Source organism: Chelonoidis abingdonii, chromosome 21 (assembly GCF_003597395.2).
Source record: "Chelonoidis abingdonii isolate Lonesome George chromosome 21, CheloAbing_2.0, whole genome shotgun sequence".
Lineage (NCBI taxonomy): Eukaryota > Metazoa > Chordata > Testudines > Testudinidae > Chelonoidis > Chelonoidis abingdonii.
The window spans coordinates 3,527,371-3,547,085 of NC_133789.1; the positions used below are offsets into that span (position 1 = coordinate 3,527,371).

The window sequence follows — 19,715 nt, forward strand, 5'->3', positions numbered from 1 at the left end:
CGTGATTGTATCCTAGAAGGTGCCAGGCTTATTCAGATAGCGCCTCATGCCGCATGGATGCAGATGAAAATGAACAGCCGCTGGCTCAGACTGAGGAGGGAGACGCCCAAGCCCAGCCATTAGCTCCGGCTGGAACAAATCCTGTAGCTGCCACGGCAATAAACCTGATGAGGGATGTAATCCAATTGGCTTGATTCCTTGGCTCCAGTTTAAGAACCCTTTTCTACTCTCGAGTGCGTTTCTGGGAAGTCCCAAGGTCGCAAAAAAGCAACTTCAGTTTGATGAGGAACAGTAGGCACTTGTAAACAGTGATGCCAGCTCTCCTCTGCAGGGTCTGCAGGTTCCCTGTGCTGGCCTGGCCAGCCCTGAATTGTGCCCTTGCTTCAAGGCTTCTATGGGGCTTTGCTAGGGGTAGAGGACCAGCAGAATGCAGATAATCTCCGGCCATTCCCTACCCCACTTCATGGCTCCTGCGCCCAGCGGCCCCCCCTAGCTAGGGCAATGAGGGATCTGGGCTTTGCCTGTTTATGCTGGTTTTGAATGTGGCCTGTGGCTCTGTCCCTGTGCTAGATCCTCAAGTCCCTGGAGAAGGAGCTGCCCGTTCGTGCAGCACCTGGCATGCTGGCGGTGCTCAGCAAACCATGAACCATCCTGAGGCTGAGGTTCATGGCAGGCGTCTGGAATCTACTATCTGCCCTGACTGTGGCACTGGGGGGATCTGGGAAAAGGAAGAAATCCTAGATCCAGGCTAGAGTCACACGGGGGCATGTTTAGAAGATTAAGGGGATGCGTGGAGACAGATGTGTGTGTGGAACTCAGCCCAGCACGGCTGCTGCTTCATAAACCTTCCCGCTAGCACATACCGTACTGCAGCGCCAGAGAAAAGTATGAGCTGGATTAGAACAGAACCCACGAGGGCCGGGAGGCAGACAGAGCCCTGGGGTTAAAGTCCTCTGAAGAGCCAGAGGCTGCAAACGCAGCAGAATTTCCACAGAGGGAAAAACATTCTCCCCATAGACGCATCTACAGGTCTGGATCCAACATACATATACGCTTGGAGCAGGAGACTGGTTAGGATGACAGATGTCCTGATTTTATAGGGACAGTCCTGATTTTTGGGTCTTTTTCTTATATAGGCTCTTATTACCCCCCCACCCCACGTCCTGATTTTTCACATTTGCTATCTGGTCAACCTAAGACTAGTGGTCAGGACTCCTGGGCTCTAGACAGGCCTCTGCCTCTGGCGCACTGGGTGAGTCCCCTCCCTTCTCTGTAACTCATTTTCCCCAGCTGTAAAATGCAGGTGAAGATACTGACCTTGGATTGTTGAGCAACATAATTTTCAGGGATGAAACTGCTATAGAAGCGCAAAGCAAGGTAGCTACGTTTCTCTGATGTCATATCACACATGGCATCATGCATGAAACACCACACAGCATTTAAACTCTTACACGCCCGAAATACCTGATACATTACCTGTATTACATTTTACAGATAGGGTTTTCAAAACAGCTTAAGTGATTTAGAAGCACAAGCCTTATTGACCTGCAATTGGACTTGTGTTCCTAAGTCACTTAAGGGGCTTTTGAAAACCCCAGCTGTCTATGAGCACCTGGGTGCTGCAGTCACAGGTACTTTTAAGATGTTTATAATAAAAATGTTATGTGAGTGTGAGCCAATCATGTAAATTGTTTCAGTTTTATTCGTTGTTTACACAACTTCTAAGGGATTTGCACAAGTTTACAGGAAATGTTTGAGTCTAAAGTTTGAATGTTGATGACACTTTTACTCCAACAGCTACCAGCAACCATACAACCCACTAGAGTGTAGTGTCATATGAGACTAGAGTCCTGCTGAGGGCTAAAACAATGACCTGAGGAATGACCGTATGTTTACACTGCACTGTGAATCCAGGTGTGTGGACTTGGTAATTCCAAGCCCAAGCTTGAGCATTCACTCTGCATTTTAAACCTGGGTTTACAATTGCTGGAACTGGGACTCACAGCCACGCTAAGGCGTCCACACTGCACAATGACTGGGCAGGGACCCAAATCATGATGGTGATGACCCATCCCCCTAGCAGGGTCTGAGGACCTGGGTGCTGAGCTGTCAGACTAATTTATGCATGCACAGAAAGGGGGACTGGGCTCAGATCAGTGCACTAGAGACATAGCAAAGGCTACAGGGAGAAAGGGTAATGTAGCGGTTAAAGAGCTGGAGAATTGGGTTCAGTGCCCTGTCTCTGCCACAGACTTCCTGTGTGACCGTGGGCAAGCCACTTAGGACCAGTTTCCTAAGGTATTTAGGTACCTAAAGATGCAGGGAGGCTCCCCAGCAGGTGACTAAATACCTTTAACCATGTGGCCTTTAGTTTCTTTGCATCTCAGTTTCCTGTGTGTAAACGGGAGCCATAGACCTGCCCTGCCTCACACGGGGTGCGAGGGGGAATGCAGTATTGATTGCACTGATGCTCCAGTACCTCTGTGACAGACTCCCTGTAGCTAGGTAGAAAAACTGCTCTTGTCCAATGGCGTGTCTGCTACAGTTTTATACAGGAGTGTAGAAAAGGTTTAATCCTTTAAGAACCTGGTGGCTGGTTTCGAGGACCACCAGGATCCTCCCTAGCTAACATATTTTCTAAAATACGGCCCATCTTCCTAATCTAAACATGGCCCAAATGGAAATACCAAGAATGCACCCGCCCAGTACGTACAGCCCAGGAACAAATTACTACTTATAATGAGCACCAAGCCCCCAAAAGCCTCAAGATCAACAGCCTGTCATCATTGGTCTCCAGCAACTTACAGCCTTGCCGTCTCCCGGTAACTTTGGCTCTTCATTGCTCTGCCCATTTCTTGTTTTGACATGAGCACTGGCACAAGGACTTTTGGTAACACTTTGCTGCCTCAGCCAATGTTCTTTGTCACCTCTCAGGTCCTGATCCTGGTTTTATCCTTTACACAGTGCCGGATCTGGTCCCTTCTAAGAGTTAGAGCAACCATTGTACCAACTTGGATCTGACGAAGTGGGTATTCACCCACGAAAGCACATGCTCCAATACATCTGTTAGTCTATAAGGTGCCACAGGACTCTTTGCTGCATTGTACCAATGTATTGCATGGAAACGGGAATACAAGTTCTCTCACACTGGTATAAATAGGAATAACTCCATTGACCAACAAAGCTAGGCCAGCATCAATCTGCAGTGAGAGAGGAGAATGAGGTCCCACTGATCACAGAGGGCCAACCCTGCACAATAATGCTCCTCCCTGATCCATACAGTCCAACAGGGGACATTTCCTTCCTGGCCCCCAGTTGGGTGAAGGGTTTGTAACCTGAAGCATGACAGTGTCCTGGTGGCCCGGGACTTCCTATCATGAAATAAATTCCTGTGCTCTGAGGTTGTGCTGAGCCACCATGCCAAACGAAACCAGCGAAGGGCTGAAATTAACCAGCTGGTCTGGGTAGGTTCTTTGGTTACAGGTTCAAAGAGAGGAGGCTGGGGGTCCGTGGTTCCAGCGCTCTGAAGACACCATAAGCCCTGCTGTGCATGCAGAGCTGAATGCAGCCACTTACACTATGTCTACGCTCCAGAGACTATATCAGTACAGCTCTGTTGGCGTTGCTATGGTGGCATAACCCCATAGTGTAGACTCCATCTACACCGGCAGAAGGGGTCTTCCGTCGGTGGAGGATCATCACCTCCCAGAACGATTCTAGCTACATCAACGGAAGCATTCTTCTGCCCACATAGCAGCGTCTAACCTGGAGAGTAAGGTGGCCCAGCTGTGTTGGTCAGGGGGTTGCTAGGCGCTGATCCAAGTTTTAACTGTAGACTATTTAATTCCCTTTTAATGTGGATGCAGATCCTTAGGGTCTGCCTGCCGAGTCCCAGGCCCGATTCCTTCCACCCCTCACCCAGGGGACCTGCCGCAAAGCGTTACTTTACGTGATGCTCATAGAGGCACTGGGGGTGGGGGCAGGGGTGTCACTCTCCAACCTGGCAAAACAGGGTTGAAGGTAACTGAATGCGTTCCGGTGAAAGGAGACAGGTGCCGAACTAGGGGAGACACCACTAGAAGCACTCTGTAAAGAGCATCGATAGATAGGCAAATGCGGTGGGTGAGGTTGTGACGAACTGGGACTGTTCATAATGTTTGCTCTGAATACTGTATTGGTGCCTCAGTGCCCCCTAGGCAGTTCTTAAGTATCTAGGTGGTGGGATCAGGGTGTGTGATTGCTGCAGAGCAAAGGGCCAGTGCACCTAAATGCCTGGCACTCTGTCTCCTAGCAACTGATGGCCTGGGCCCCTCCTCTGCAAAGGTGCCAACTGAAGGTGTTGGAGACAAAGGGATCAGGTGACCTCCTGGCCCGGGAAAGGAGCTGAGCAGAGAGGAGGGGCTGGAGGGGGTGGTTAGTCTGGAGCTTGCTGGGGACGAGGAGTGAAGTGCAGACCTAGGGGTCTGGCTCACTGCCCCCCAGAATGGACCCGGCCGAGGGGTCTGGTTCGCTGTATCTACAAGCTCTGTTTTAGACCCTGTTCCTGTCATCGAATAAACCTCTGTTTTGCTGGCTAAGAGTCACGTCTGACTGCAAAGTGGGGGTGCAGAACCCTGTGGCTTCCCCAGGACCCCGCCTGGGTGGGCTCGCTGTGGGAAGCACACGGAGGGGCAGAGGATGCTGAATGCTCCAAGGAGAGACCCAGGAGGTGAAGACGTGTGAGCTTCTTGCCCTGAACAAGTCTGCTCCAAGGGAGAGGAGGCTCCCCAAAGTCCTGACTGGCTTAGTGGGGAGCAGTTCCAGAGCATAAATGCGGTGGGTGAGGTAATATCTCTTGCCTTTCTAATATCCTGGGACCAGCATGGCTACAACGAGACTGCAAACGGATAGACTGGCGGATACTCGGAGACATCAGTGCTTCCAGAATCTCAACTGCACCTCGGAAAGCCAGGTACCCGAATACTCCGTCGAAAAGTCTGTTTCTCTGATCTCCAAGCACCTCTACAAAGGGCAGCTGAGAGGCCCAGGCATGAAGTGTAGCAGGAAATTGGGCCACTTGTCACCCATTCCTAAATTTGCAAACTATTCTGCTCTCTGCCTGGGAGCCTAATCCTGGAAAACAACTTCCTGCCTAAAGGCAAAGCCACTGGCTAGGATGCAAAACACACACCCACACCCTCCTCCCGCCACACACAGAGGTGGATAAATAAAAAGAGACCCATACAGACACACACCCACACACAGACACGTGCACACACAGACGGACCACACACACACAGACCGACCACACACACACACCTGCACGCACACACAGACGGACCACACGCACACACCTGCACGCACACACACCCCTCTCTAAAAAAACCAACCCTGATGAAATCTGCAGACGGCCAACAACAGCACGTCCTGGAGAAAGCAGCCCCATTTCAAGTTTAATTTGTTCAACAGGCTGAGGCGAGAGGCTCATTGATCTCGGGGTTTAATCATTCATTTCTTATTTACAGTCCCCAGGGAGGAGGGCACATTTGTCTCCCCACAGCCCTTCTCAGGTCGCTGCCTGCCCAGTAGGGCAGGAAGCTCAGAGTCCATTGTCTGTCTCTGGTCAAGGTCCCAGGCCCGTGCTTTGTCAGGAGCAACTTCCCAAGATGTTTGTGCTTGAAAGTTCATGTGTGTCGCTGGAGGGGGAAGCAATTTCAAGGCCTGACGTTGCGAAGCAGCTTTCCAAACAACTAGATTCAGAGCTTGGTTTCGCAGGTGGAAATCTAGAGTGGCCTCACTTACTGCGGATTTAATGCAAGCCAAAATGAGGTTTGAGCCTGGTTTTCTAAGTGCAGGAAGCCATTCACTTTCCATTGAATGCAGCCACCTCTAGGGTGAAACACCGCAGCTGTTTTAATAGTTGCTGCAATGCTACACGAGAGTTGAAGTGACGATTGCCGCATCCAGTTGAAACATGAAGGAGAATTTAAGGAGGCAGAGCTGGAATTTGGCTAGAATACAGGCCTATAATGAGTGAAATGATATGGCCACAAGTGGCTGGGACCTCAGTTCTACATCTCCCCTGAAACACAGCTAGCGCGTTACGATTTGCACTTATCATCACAAATCTTCAGATTCGTGAATTCTGTGAATCCCAAGCTGTCAGCAAACAAGAGAAGAGACAGGAGCCACAAAAATGGATAGAGACACCTGATCCAAATAGTTTGAGAAGACGGCCCTCGAGTCAGCATCCTCTCCAGACCTTGCTGCAGTGGGCAAGTGCAGATTATAGAGCGGCATCCCAGTGTGGAAACAGCTCATCCTTGACAAAACGACAAGCAGGAAAGACTGTGACGGATCAGAGCTCAACAAATGGAGAATCTGACTGGAGGGCTCAGAGTGGGGAAATGCACTGGTATATGGGAATCAAATGACCAAAGCACAAAGGCACCTCCTTAACCTCACAGAGAAACACTGTCTGATGCTCCAAGCAACCTGGATGCCATGCCTGAAACTCAGCCCATTATCTCAACCACCTCCTGCAAGACGCTGCCCCCGGGACCTCACAGATCTGTGTGATCTCCTGCCACCAGGGAGCCTGCACAAAAGGCAATGAACAGCTGTGCTCCCAGGGCAAACAGGGGCTCCAAGGTTGAGATGGCTGAGAGCACAGAACTGGACAGGTAGGAAGCCCCCAACCAACCACCTGACAACATCCTGGGTTCTAGAGTATGGTGCCTTTCACAGGCGGGTTCTTTGACCTTCTAAGTTTCTAATCAAAACAAAGAATCTCTCAGAATAGTACAGGCTCTAGAACTTCAAACTTTTTGAACTTTGTGTGTTTTCAAACTGAGAACAATTTAGAACTTCCTGGGTTCTACAATGGAGCCCGCCTTAAACCTCAGCGGGTTCTGGATTTTAGAACCCTTAAGAACTTTGTTTTGGACTGTAAATGCTTTGGGGCAGGGATAACAGGCTGAATTCTCGGCTTGTCTAAATCAGCAGAGTGCAATGGATGCAGGCCAGTTTACACTGGCTGACGCTCTGGCCCCATGACTTGGAGCGCTTTGTGCACTGCTGGCACTTATCAAAACACAGATACTATCAATAACTTCATGGTTTTAAGGAACTAGGTCCTTTTAGAACCTCCCAGGCTCTTGGATTTTGAACCTTTTAAAATCCAACCGTGTCCATGAAAGCTGTTTAAAGTTTAAACATGACTAGAGCATCTGCCCAGCCTGCCCGTACGGGCCTTAGTGATGGTTGACAAAGCACCAGCAACAACCAGCCAGAGCACAGCATTTCTTGGCTCACAGATACGCTGCTTCTTTCATCCCTGCCCTGAATGCCCCATTGCTCTGCAGCTTGCTGGTAAGCTCAGGACAGCCGTGCCTGGCTGAGCTGATGGGCTGTGGGTGGGGAAGACGGGTGCCCCGGAGCTTAATTCATTGGATTTTCTGTCCCTGCCACCCGCTGAGAGACCATCCAGCACTAACAGGCCCCCCAGCAAACACAAACCAAGGGCTTTAATCAGTAACTTACGCCCTCACCTGCCGCACCCCCCCAGCTCAGCCATTAAAGCATCTCGTAGAAAGGCTGTCTGCCTCCATTCCATGTGCAAGCAACTTCCAAAGGGTGCCAGGCCACATGGGTCAGCCGGGGTTGGTGTGATTTTGACCACAGGACTGAAGGCATTGGCTGGGAGAGGCTGGGAAGTCTCCCCACCTCAGCAGGAGCAGAACTCTTCTCCTGGCAGCCGTGTGGATAGCCAGACTCCAGTTCACAGACCTCGGGGGCGCACAGACATGTACATAGGCTTCTGCCGCTCCTGAGCAGTCCCTGAGTGGGTGGGCAGCACTCAAAGGATTAGTGGGAGGGAAAGGGACGATTGGCTTTGGGGACAAAGCCCTGCCAGGCTGCAGGAAGGATGCGGGCCCTTTGTTGACATCCTTGGACACAGGCTCAGCAGCAGAGGAAATGACCCGAGGGAAGAGGCCAAAGCACATTTGCCCCAGCAGGGCTCAGTCAGGGACCTTCCTGGGTCCCAAGCGGACTGGCTTGGCCAGCCCCCATTGGCTACACTGGAGCGCGCCTCCATTTGTGCCATGTCTTGCTTGTCCATTGCCCTGGTTCTAAGCAGGGTGACGAGAGACCCAGCTTCGGGCAGGAGTAAAGAAGGGCTCCCCTCGTCCCCCGGCTTCCGTCCCCTTCCTCTTTGCAAGCTCAAAATCTGGCCCCAGAAAAGTCCTCCAGCCATCGCTGTTCTCATCGGTAACCTGGCCCTTCTGGGATATTCCTGGGGAGAAGCAGCTCCTGCTAGAAGCCTCCTCCCATCTTACTCTATTGTATTTCCTAGTCGGGCCTAACTAGATCCTTACCCCCTGCCCATCACCATGGCATCAGGTCAGCGCTTGCTAGCATCAGATTGCTCAGTACCAATGGTGCCTGTTTGCCCTGGGTGCTCCTGACGCGGCCTGCCCATCGCCTGCCCCTGCAGGTACTTTGCAGCATCCTGGGGCAAGCTCCACATCGTGGAGGTGCCAGATCCATGCGTAACCCAGGCAGCTGGAGACGATCGATGGAGCACAAAGGCAGAGGCCAGGGGGGCCCCTCAGCCACTGAGATAATAAACCCAGCACACAGTCAGGTGCTGGACTCTGGGCTTCCGGGTTCGCTCCCGAGACTCACGATCAGCCCCCTGGGGCTGCAGGGAAGACTTTGTTCCCGAGGTGAGGTGAGGCCCTGGCTTCGTTAGGGTCTGCCTTGCAGTTGCTGCAGCCAGAAGCAGGTGGTCCCCGGGAACCCCTCCCTGTGGCTACTCCCTTTCCGATGGCAGACAGGGATCCCGTTCCCATCTATCACCCACCTCTGCAGACACCCCAGGAGCAAGGCACCGCAGGGGCCCCATCTCTCCTGCCCTGAGGGCATCCCCACTGCTCGGTTCCTGTCTCTCTTGGCTTTCGCTTGGCTGGGCCGGAACGGCAGGAGCAGGTGGGAAAAGTGGGGTGGGGGAGAGAAACGAAGGGAAGAAAGGTAGGAACAGAGGGAGGAAGAAGGCAAGGAAGAGGAGGATGGAACAAAGAACCGACAAGCGAGAGAAGAGCTATGGCGGAAGAGAGAGCATGTTAGTCTGAAACTAGGGATATTGCCGTGAGTCCTGCCGGTTGGAGGAGCATTGGCTCACACACCTGCCCTCGCACCCGCGTTACAAACCGTGCCCCGTGTCCCAGACTAGTGTGTGTGGGGGAACAAACCAGCCGCCTACCTGGCCCCAGCGGTGGGGAGACGCTTCGTCTCTGCTGGCTTGACGGAAAAACTGGGGATTCCTGTTTCGCTCTAATCCTTTATCTACCTGCCTCGCTGGCGGCTGGCAGCACACGCCCCCTGCTTGACATCACGCCGGGGAGAGACAAAACAGTTTCACTGGCCTGGCAGGATCAACAAAAGGCCCCGTGGCAGGTGCAGGGCCCCTGTGCGGCTGCCTGCTTTGCTATTAACTTTTGTAACTCAGTAGCTTTGTTGATAACCCGCCCTCCCCCCGTGCACACACCCACGCCCGGCCCCTTCTCCTTAGCCGAGCCTCTAGGATTCAGCATAGCCAGGAACTGGGAGATGCCAACTATCCCCAGGCACCCCAGGGTCCCGCTGTTTGCATCAGGCTTTGCCACAACCTTATGGGACCAGGAGGGAGACAGGGCCATGGGGTCACTCAGCCCGTGAGGCCATGAAAGAGCCTGTGATCACCACAGCCCCGGAGAGGGAGGCTGACCTAGTGGCTAAGGCACCGGGCGAGGAGCCAGGGGAGCTGGGTTCGCTCTGCGTGACCTTGGGCCGGTCTCCCCCTCTCCCCCATCTCAGGCTTAATTCTTCAGGGCTTTCTTAGCAGGCTGTGTGTGCCCCCATGGGAACAGACCGCTCTGTGGCAGGCCCTGCCCTCCGGGGGTGCCAACCTGCCTCTCGACCCTTTGCAGGCATTTCAGGGGCCGCAAGCTGCCCTGAGCAGCCGGGGTTGGGTGGGAGGAAGGGCAGCAGTGCCCCCGGAGGCCCATTGCTCCGAGCTGCTGCCATGTTTGCTCTTCCTCCTCCCCACCCGAAGTCTCCCCTTTTGGGGCCATTCACCCTGGCCAGGAAGTGGGCCCCGTTCTGGATCCCACCCAGGGCAGGCTCTGCCTGGTCACTAAGGAAAATAAATCCAGGCTGTTCCCCCTCACCAAACACAGGCATTGGGGCTCCTACGTCCCGAAGGACGAGGTGGGCCTGCAACCACCTCTGGGGCGCGTCAGGCTTCCGCACTGCACAGAATCTACCCGGCTCCGAGCCCCGTCTCCCTCACTGGCAGGAATGTTCCCTGGCATCTGCCAGGTGCCGACGGGCCCCTCCCTGGCCCAGACGAGACTCCCGCACCTCCTTGCTCTGCCCTGAATCAATGAGCTCATTGTGCTGGGGCAGGGTGCCCATGCCCTATGGCAGCCTGTGTGGTTAGTGCCTCCCACTCCCTGCCCGGCTGGCTGCATCTGAGAGCGCTCCCTCTCTCCCACCCACCCCGGCGTTATGAACCCCGCCTGACTGATTGGCAGGTGTAAGGGGAGCTGGGGAGAAGCACAGCCCGTCGGTGGGGATGCGTCGAGGTGGGAAAGGGCTTTGTTCCCATCCTAGGCCTTTCCCTGGCTTTATGGACCGAACCTCAGAGCAGCCCTGGATGTCGAAGCACCTGCCATGCCATGCTTTACCCCCAACCCCTCCAGCTCTGCAGTTTCCCGGGGGGTCTGTGTCCCCAACGCAGCGCCCCGACCCCAGGGGCGTGTGCCACCCGCCAGGACTTGAGATGTCAGGCACCTGCCCAGGCCCGGAGCAGCAGCTGCTTACAAGGGGCAGTTCCAGCTGTTGGGATTCCAAAGTGCTTGGCAAATCTGGAGTCCCCTGTGTCCAAAGGCGCTTGGGGGGTGACAAGGAAGGACGCTGCTCCTTGGAATGTCGAAGAAGGCCAGGTCTAGCGTGGACAGATGCTCTGCAATATTCCCTCATGTGGTTGGCTGATGCCCCTCAATGCCAACCCGCAGCCCCCTGGCTATTCCAGCCCTGGGCTGCCCCCCAGAACAACTCTGCCTGCCCCTCAATCTCGACCCACAGCCCTCCTGCCGCTCCAACTCTGGGAGCTCTACACAATGGAGGCTCTGTTGTGTCCAGTACCCACTCTGCTCCATTCTCTTAGTCTGATCTGTCTCTTCCCCTGTCCGGGACTCTCCATGCCCCTTTGAACTCGCGGGCGGGTGCCAGGCGGGGCCGGCAGCCCGTGTTACTCAGCACTCTCATTATGGATTTCATAACTCGCAGAGGGCCGTCACTGCCTGGCCCCTGGCCAAGAGCAACATATGTCTGACCTGCACCGTTCAGGGCTCACCGGGGAGATGGGCAGAATGAGAGCAGCCGTGCCGTGCCTGGGCCCAGCTGCTAGGACCTAGCATGCTCCAGGGTGTTTATTACCCTGCCTGGGTACGGAGAGAGGGCTGGGAGGTGCCAGCCAGCCCAGATGTTAGTCAGGCACAGCTGGAAGACGAATTTGAACAGTCACAGAACAGAGCTGCCCCTAAGCGTAGGCTCCAACTTGTTAGCAATGGGGGAAATCTCAGGGGAGGCGAAAGGGGTGCCCTGTGTGTCGGGCCTCTGTACCGTCTCCAGGGGTGTCCCTCTCCATACACAGCCCCCTTCCGGGGTCCTGGCTGATCCCTTTGCTCCTGCTACATGTGCACAGCAAAGGGGCTGGGAGTCCCCTGCGTGATCTGACACCGCGGCGCTGGGCTTCGTCCTGCTGAGTGGCACAGGTACTTGTGCTTGGGTGTATGCACAGTGTGCGCTTGTGCACTGCGTAGGTGCATGGCGCAGCATTGCACACGGTGGTTGTGCATAATGCAGCTATGTGCACAGTGACTGTGCATAGCACGTTTGTGTGCAGGGTCAGGTATCAGGGCCTACTGCAGAGACCGACTCAGGCGATTTAACCAGGGTAGCTGGTCTATAAGCTGCCTGATTGGTGGGGAGAGTCAGCGAACTGTTCTTAAACCAGCAGCAGACACAGGTCGCTGCTTGCTTCACCTGCTGGAATAATTTATTCACAGCTGTGATCGTGCCTGCAGCCCTGCTCCTGCCTTCAATCCAGCCTTGCCTTACTCAGGCTAACCCAGTCCTAACCATTGGCTCTGATGGCTGACTTCTGCTCTAACCACTGGACATGACTGCCACATTCTCAGTGGTGGGTGTGCATAGTCCATGTCTATGTAGGGTTGGCTATGTATTGCGGGTTTATACATAATAGCGGTCAGACCAATGGTCCATCCAGCCCAGTATCCTGTCTCTGACAGCAGACAATGCCCGGTACCCCAGAAGGAAAGAACAGAACAGCGAATCACCAAGAGATCCATCCCCTGTCGCCCATTCCCAGCTTCTGGCAAACGGAGGCTAGGAACACCTGATGGACCTATCCTGCCGGAACTTATCTAGTTCTTTTCTGAGCCGTGCTATAGTCTTGTGCAGGATGACTGTGCAGAGTGCAGGTCTGAGTATGCGTGGTGTACACGGGTGCATTGTGGGCATACATAATATTGGCTTGCATGCAGAGGGCCTGTTTGTGCCCACACGTGCTCCTGCCCAGGGGCCTTTGCTGCTGCAGTGGCGCCCCCTCCAGGTAGCTGGTGCTCTTAACAGAGAGATTTTGTGTGTGTGCCCAGCCAGCAGCAGCAGCAGAGTCGTAAATCCTGACAAAATGCTGGGACAGCATTTTCCACCAGACTCTTGTGCAACGTGCAGAGATTAATGTTCAAAATTTAAAACACAATCAGTGCCCCCCCCCGCTGTCCTCTCTCAACCCCAGCCGTGGAAGAAACAACTGTGACGGATGGGGAGACGTCAGAGCTAAAAAAGACCCCCACCCACTCACCAGGGCTCTGCAGGACACATTTCCCACTTCTCCTTCTGCAGCTGGAGGAGAGGGCTTTGGGTGGGGACAGGGAATGCTGTTGAAGCAGCCATCGTCCTTCATTGGGGGAGGCGGCCCCATCCCCTGCGTGTCCATTGCCCAACACCTGGCCCCAGCTCTGCGGGCTAGGCCCGTCGGGGTGTTCGGGCTGTCCCAAGTGCTGATCCTGGCTTTGCCCCCCTCAATCTTGCCTCAGGCAAGTCACTTTTCTGCTCTGTGCCTCGGTTTCCCCTGCACTGAGGTCAGGACAGCAACATGGGGACAGGGTCTCAGGCTTTGTCTGTTAATTCTGTGCAATGCCTGGACAGTCCATGACAATGCAGAAGTCAGTGCCTCAGTTTCCCCTCCCGTCCTGTGTCTGCCTGGTCTGTTCAGACTATCAGCAGTTTGGGACAGGGACTGTCTCGCCCTAGGCATCTCTGCAGTGCCTGGCTATGCAGCTGGGTACTCTGCGTTCTGCTGCAACATGAATAATAAGCAATAATCCAGAGCACACCGAGCTGGCCAGATCCTTTGACAAAACGCTCCACAAATCGTGGCACTCAGTGGATACAGAGCCAGACTCTAGCAGCCGGATTTCCTGGCAGGAACCTAACCCGGAGTCCTGTCCTCCCAGCCATGCTGGCTCCAAACACTGCTCCATCCTGCCTGGTACTGCTGGTACTGCAGCACCATGAGGCCTGTCACCCTGCTCCTGCAGGGGCCTGAGCCTGGAGAGGAGGGAGGAGTTGCCCATATTGCACTGGGGCAGTTGCTCAGTGCTGCCCTTTTGAGTGTGGGGAGTAGGTCAGGATTCCTCGCTGGTCCCTGCGCAGATGGATTCATGCTGACACCCCTTTCTGAGTCTGGACCATCCCTTCCAAAGAAGCCCCTGTCCAGAGCAGCGAGGACAGCACACTAACCCTCTCTGGGCGATCTGCCAGCACACACAGCCTCAAGCAAGCAATCTCTTGGCTCTCTGCACCAACGCCCTGCTGGGGAGAAGCGTAGCCTGGAAAGCAGTGCTTAGGCGAGACCCGTGTTCTGACGGCAGCAGCTGGCAGTACTTTCCTCCTTCGGCAGGAGAGTGGAGCCTCTCATCTAGAGGGTAATAGTTGACTCTTCTGTGGCAGGATCTCTAAGCACTTTACAAGCATTATTCAGCCTTCTGCTGGGAAAGAGGGGAGGGTCATGCTGCTCATTATTTTACAGATAGGGAAACTGAGGCACGGATATGTTTGCACAGCACCTGGCCCATTATTGGGGCTCCTAGCTGCGACCTCAATTCAAATAATTAATAATAAGCAATAGAACCCAGGTGTCCTACTTCCCAGGCCAGGTGACTTGGCCACAAAGAAGCTGTAGCTAAGTCAGAAATCCTAGAAGTCCTGGACTTGCAGTCCCCTGCTGTGATGCACTAGGAACCGCTCTCTTTCCAGAGCTAGCTAGGAATAGAGCCCGGAGTCTGGAGGCTCAGTGCTGGCCCTTAACCACAAACCACCGTCCCTTCTTCCGAGAAACAGTCAGCCCTACATCTGGCCAGTTTGGGACCCTCCCAGCTCTGGCCATTCTGCCCAGCCCAGTGACTGCACCCGGAGCACGAGTCTTACCTCAGCATCTGCCCCCTTCCCCATGACACAAGCCACAGAGATCAGCTAAAACCAGCCCATGCGGGCGTGTTCCGCCCCCTCCTACTCCACCCTCATCATCAGCTGGGGATGAAGCTGCTCCACCAGCCTGAGAAATGGCTTGCTGAGAAGATGCAGGGTGGGAAGGAATTGGTCAATCAGCCTGACCAGCCAGTGCCGCCTGCCAGGTGCTGAGTCAGCATCCCAGGCTTGGCCCTCAGATGTACTGATGCTGGTTACAGCCCTAGGCTGGGAGTCTGGAAACCTAGGTTCAATTCCTAGTTCTGTTCCAGATGCCCTGTGAGACCTTGGGCTAGTCATGTCCCTGCTCAGTGCCTCAGCTCCCCCCGCCCCCATTTAAAGGGGGATAATGATCTTCTTGCTTAGTCAGCTCTTTAGGGGAAGGGACTGTCCCATGTAGATGCAGCACCCAGCAGTCTCTAAGTACTAGTGTAATACTCCCAGAACTCAAACAGATCCTCTGCTCAATAAATCAGCTGCAATCCAGCATCTGCTGCAGCTTCCTCCTCCCCTGAGGGTGTTGGGGCTCCCATCAGGAGGGGAAGGGAACAAGCCCTGTAAATTCCCCATCCCTCATTCATGCTGCCTCTCCCATTCACCCAGGCTGCTCCCCTGCCCCTCTGATGATCCCAAAGAGCTTTGCACATGTTAACTCCCTGCCCTTGTCACTGGGAGTGGAGCCAGGACAGTGATCCCCCTTTCACAGGTGAGGAAACTGAGGCAGAAGGGACATGTCCCACATCACAGAGTTGGGAATAGAATCCAGGAGCCCTGGCTCTCAGTCCTGAGCTGGGATTAGAACTCAAGACATCCCAGCTCCACACTTACTCCACTGGGTCTCCTGTGCAGCCACATTGGTGTGCTCCTTTAATACCCTTGGGAGGATGCTGGGGCTGTGGAGCAAGAGGTTCTGGGTTCTGCCTCTAACCATTGCCCTGGTGGTCTGCCGATCCATATGTCCTCCTGTCCTGTCCCGCACTGCCGCTCCGTGTGACAGTGCGCGGTTGAACAGCTGTCTTGTCCCTGCTGGTCTGCATGGCAATGGCGGGCAGTGCAGTGATGGCTGTGAAGCCATCTGTGGCCTGGGGTTAGTGCCAGACTTGATTCCTGTCTATAAACAGCCTCCTCTTGCTTTTACCCAAGTCTTGCAATCACACAGACTTCCCGCCAGGTGGCACCGGACTTGACAAAGGCTTGTGCCCAGCATGGGAGCTGGATTACATCACTAAGTGGGCATTTGAAAGCAGGGTCCCCAGCAATGGGACCATCAGCTGGGCCGCTTCTCCAGGGAGTGCGATGGGGTGACCAACGTCCCCGTCCATCCCCTGTTGCTGCAGCCTTGGTGTGGTGTGCACCAGGTTCGATGGAGTTTAATCTGATCACTGAAAGCAGCTTTCCCAGATACATGCACACGGCTCTGCTGATGCCCCTCAGTCCTACCCCATATTTCCCTGCATTGATCTTCCAGCCCTGGGCTCTGCCAATATCCCTCCGTCTCTTCTGACCTCCAGCTTCCCCTATATACCCAGCTCTGCCAAGGTACCTCGCCCCGATCCATATGTCCTCCTGTCCTGTCCCGCACTGCCGCTCCGTGCGACAGTGCGCGGTTGAACAGCTGTCTTGTCCCCCCCAGCCCACAGGCAGGCCAAGCAATTCCCGTGGGTGTAAAGGGCTTTGGGACCCACTGGGACGGAAGAGACCGAAGCCGTCGAAATGTGAGCGATGAGAGATTGTGGCTGTTGGCGTCAGAACAGTAAGATGGTGATGATGAGCACGCTTTGAAGCCTTAGACATCAATCACTTGAGTGGATGGGTGTGAACGGGGGCAGAGAGATGGATATTTCTCTAGGTAGCTCTGTCCCTCTAGCTGTGGGTTATCACTAGGCCCTTAGGCACCTTTTCACGTTCTCGGAGTTTCGGACCCCAGGGCTGCCCCCAACCAGTGGCCCTCCGAGGACGGCCTCTGCCACAGCACTGCCTGAAATGCTCCTGAGCCATCTCTTAGCAACAGTCCCCCACGGGTGGGACAGACTCGCCTGGCCAGGCTGTGGGATTGCAGCGCCCAGGGCCAGGAGCTAGGCTGGCCGGCAGGGGTGGCAGGGAGCAGCGTCCGGCCCTCTCCAGGGAGAACACAGCGCTTGTGGGCGGGCTGGGGCTCGAGCCCAGGGCAGGGAGCCAGGATACCTGGGTTCTATCCCAGCCCCGTTTCCCCATGCGTGGGGCAGGGAAGGTGATGGTGAGCCGCCACGCGGTGGGGTTGTGAGGCTCCTTGGGATCCTGTTTCGCAGGAGGGTCGTTTGGCTCCTGTGGGTTTATCACTGGCAGGGAGGTCAAGCCACATGCAGGGCTGGATTTATGCCCTAGGTGCCATCTTCGGTGCCCCCCCCGCTCCTCCCCAAACGCCTATAACTGACCTTTTTGTTTTCCACAAAAAAATGAAACTTTTAACCCGCTTTTAACTTTTAGGTGCCCTGAGGCACGTGCCTCCTGTGCCCAATTGGAAATCCGGCCCTGGCCACGTGCGGTGGGGCGTTCCCTACCTTTCCCCTCCCTCTGAGCGGCGAGGCGGAGCGATCTTCCTCGGATCCAGGCCCGAATCCTGCGCCCCGACATCCCCAGCTCCACATTCTCCTGTGGGAGAGGACAGGAAGGGTCCCTCAGCCCCAGCACATGCAGGCGCACCCGGGGGGCTGGGAGAACACCGGGCACCCAGAGGGAGAGCCACCAAGTGCGAACAGCGGTGCAAAAAGCTCCCCCAACCCCCAGGAGCCCAGAGCTTCTGTGGCCCATGCAGCCCTCAGCTTCACTACCAGTGAGGGGAGTGGTTAGTGCCGGCGACGGGGGAGCGCCATGGGAACTGAGTGGAGGCCCCCCTCTGCCTGTCTAGATTCTTATACTGCACCCATCACCATGGTGTCTGGGCATTGCTCTTAGACTGTCACTGCATCCCACCAGGCCCTGCTGGTGAAAGGCTCTTCTCTCCCCCCCCCTTACCATGGTGTTGGCTATGGCATTGTATGTGACACCTCCTTTTCCCTCCCTGGTGTCAATCGCCTAGAAACAGCGGTGACCCTGAAATCAGTGCCAGGACCCCCAAGAGTGGGCCTGAGGGACCCACTGTCCAGCCCCCCACAAAGAGAATTAGCAGTAAAGTGAGAGACTAGAATCCCCCATCCGTTGGGGGCAATGAGCCCACCCTACCTCGCCCATGGCGCCCACTTCCTAGCACTCCCCTTCAGCGTCCTCTTGTCCTCTCCTAGCAGTTATGACCATTTCTGTTCCAAACCACCAGCCCCAGCTGGGAGCCTTATCTGGGCTCTTGCTTTGCTGTAATTTCCCAGCTATAGCTCGCTGCTGCTGCTGGCTTTGTGCAGAAAGGGAAAGAGAGACTGAAGAAGAGGGATCCTGTGCACTGCATCTGCACAGCAACCCCCCCCACACACACAAGCTCTTGATGTGCCCCCTGCATTTTCTGCTGTGAGCTGGGGCACATGCCTGTCTAGACCCCCAGTGAGGACACGTGTTTTAACCGCCAACAAATATCTTTAATCAGAGAATCTCATCTTGCTTATTGACCGTGAATTAATCCAGCCTCAAAGACTGCCCATCCTTCGAGGCTGAGATCAGTATCTTAACTTTGTAGCAGGGGAAACTGAGGCACAGCACGCTGAAGTGACTTGCATGTGGCCACAAAGTGAGTTAGTGGCAGACCTGGGAACAGCAGAAATTCTGCCAGCCAAACCTGTGACCCTCCACCTCACTTGGCAAAACTCCCTCACATAGCTGGGAATAGATCCTAGGAGTCCTGGTTCCTAATCACCTGCTCTCACTAGATTAAACTCCATCCTGAACGCAGGCCCCCAGCCAGAGCCAAACGGAGCAGCAAAGTCGGCCTATAATAAATTCCATTTTAAGCAATGAGTTAATTTAACCCTGTGAGGTTTTTTTGGGAAGCTAATAAGATTCTAGCTAATCATGCAAAATCTTACGTTTGTTCCCTGCTGGGGACCAGATTGGAACATAAATGTTAACATTTGTATAGTGCCTTTCACTGCGAAAGATCCAGTCTGCGGCACAGGTTGTATACAGAACAACTGAGGATGCAGCCACCTCTGGGGAGGTGGGATGAAAACTAAAAGTAGCGATGGGGAGAGACTAGCTTGGCGAAGAATGCAGGAGCAAACCCTTCTGATTAGGGAAAGCACCAGGAGCGTCCATGGAGGAAGAGCTGGATTTTCTTTCTTTGTTTTTTTTTTTAACTCAGCCAGCTGGCTTTAGTAGGCAGCTGATAAAAGGCACTGGGACGGCTGTGGGGTCCATAAGGTGGTCTCTTTAGCTGTGGGTCTTAGGTTGGTTTCACTGTCGTGCATTCTCCTTGTATGTTAACCCTGCAGCCATCAGGTGGGGAGAGGCTGGTTCCATTCCTGGCCCCATCACTGACTTTCTGATGTGGATCTCAGGCAAATCTCTTCCCCTACCCCTTTGTGCCTCAGTTTCCCAATTTGTAAACTGGGGCTGAGGATATTTACCTGCCTGCCTAGCAAGGGACTGTGGTCGTTAATTGTCTGTGAGTGCCAGCCCTAGCTTTTATAGTGGCCAATTTGCACAGACTTGTAGGGACAGGAACTTGGGGTTAATGACCCAATGATTTGTGACTGCCTGTTCCCAGGCTATGGTCCCTGTCTGAACATCCCATCCACCCTACAAGTGTCACCTCATCTCTATTTCCCTGTGGGCTTGAAGCCCCCTGGCAGACATCTGACACTGTCAGGAAAGTCCACCAGAGGGTACTGTAGAGCAACATATGAATCTCTGCTCCCCAAGGAGACAGCTGCCTCCACTCCCAGCTCAGCAGAGCAAGAAGCCAAACAGGGCCTGAACCCAGGTATCCTACTTAAGGGCCCAGGGTGCTGGCTAGAAGGCCGCTAGGAGCTTGTCTGTGCAGGCAGCAGAGCTTTCTTGGGGGCCAGTCTCAGACTGGAACAAACTCCCGTGGGAGCCAAGAGCCATCCCAGATCTCCCTGCCTTCGGCTTCCGGGAGCTGCACTCGCTGTGAGCTGCACTTCTGTGAGCTGCACTCGCTGATCTCTGCACAGAGCAGCATGGCTGTTCCTTGCCCAAACAAGCTACGTTAG

General features: G+C 54.6%; 1 protein-coding gene across 2 annotated transcripts in view; it reads right to left on the bottom strand.

The window, feature by feature from the left end:
* GRB7 (growth factor receptor bound protein 7) overlaps window positions 1-17,207 on the bottom strand; it is a 42,383-nt gene extending 25,176 nt beyond the window's left edge. Inside the window, exon 1 of one of the 2 annotated variants that reach the window (XM_032791294.2) lies at window positions 17,121-17,207. In XM_032791294.2, coding sequence (XP_032647185.2) covers window positions 17,121-17,193 — 73 coding nt within the window. In that variant the 5' untranslated portion in view covers window positions 17,194-17,207. Of the gene's footprint in view, window positions 1-9,244; window positions 9,313-17,120 lie in introns of those variants that run through there. The other variant, XM_075059700.1, reaches the window with a different exon arrangement.
* Between the last annotated feature and the right edge of the window lie 2,508 nt (window positions 17,208-19,715).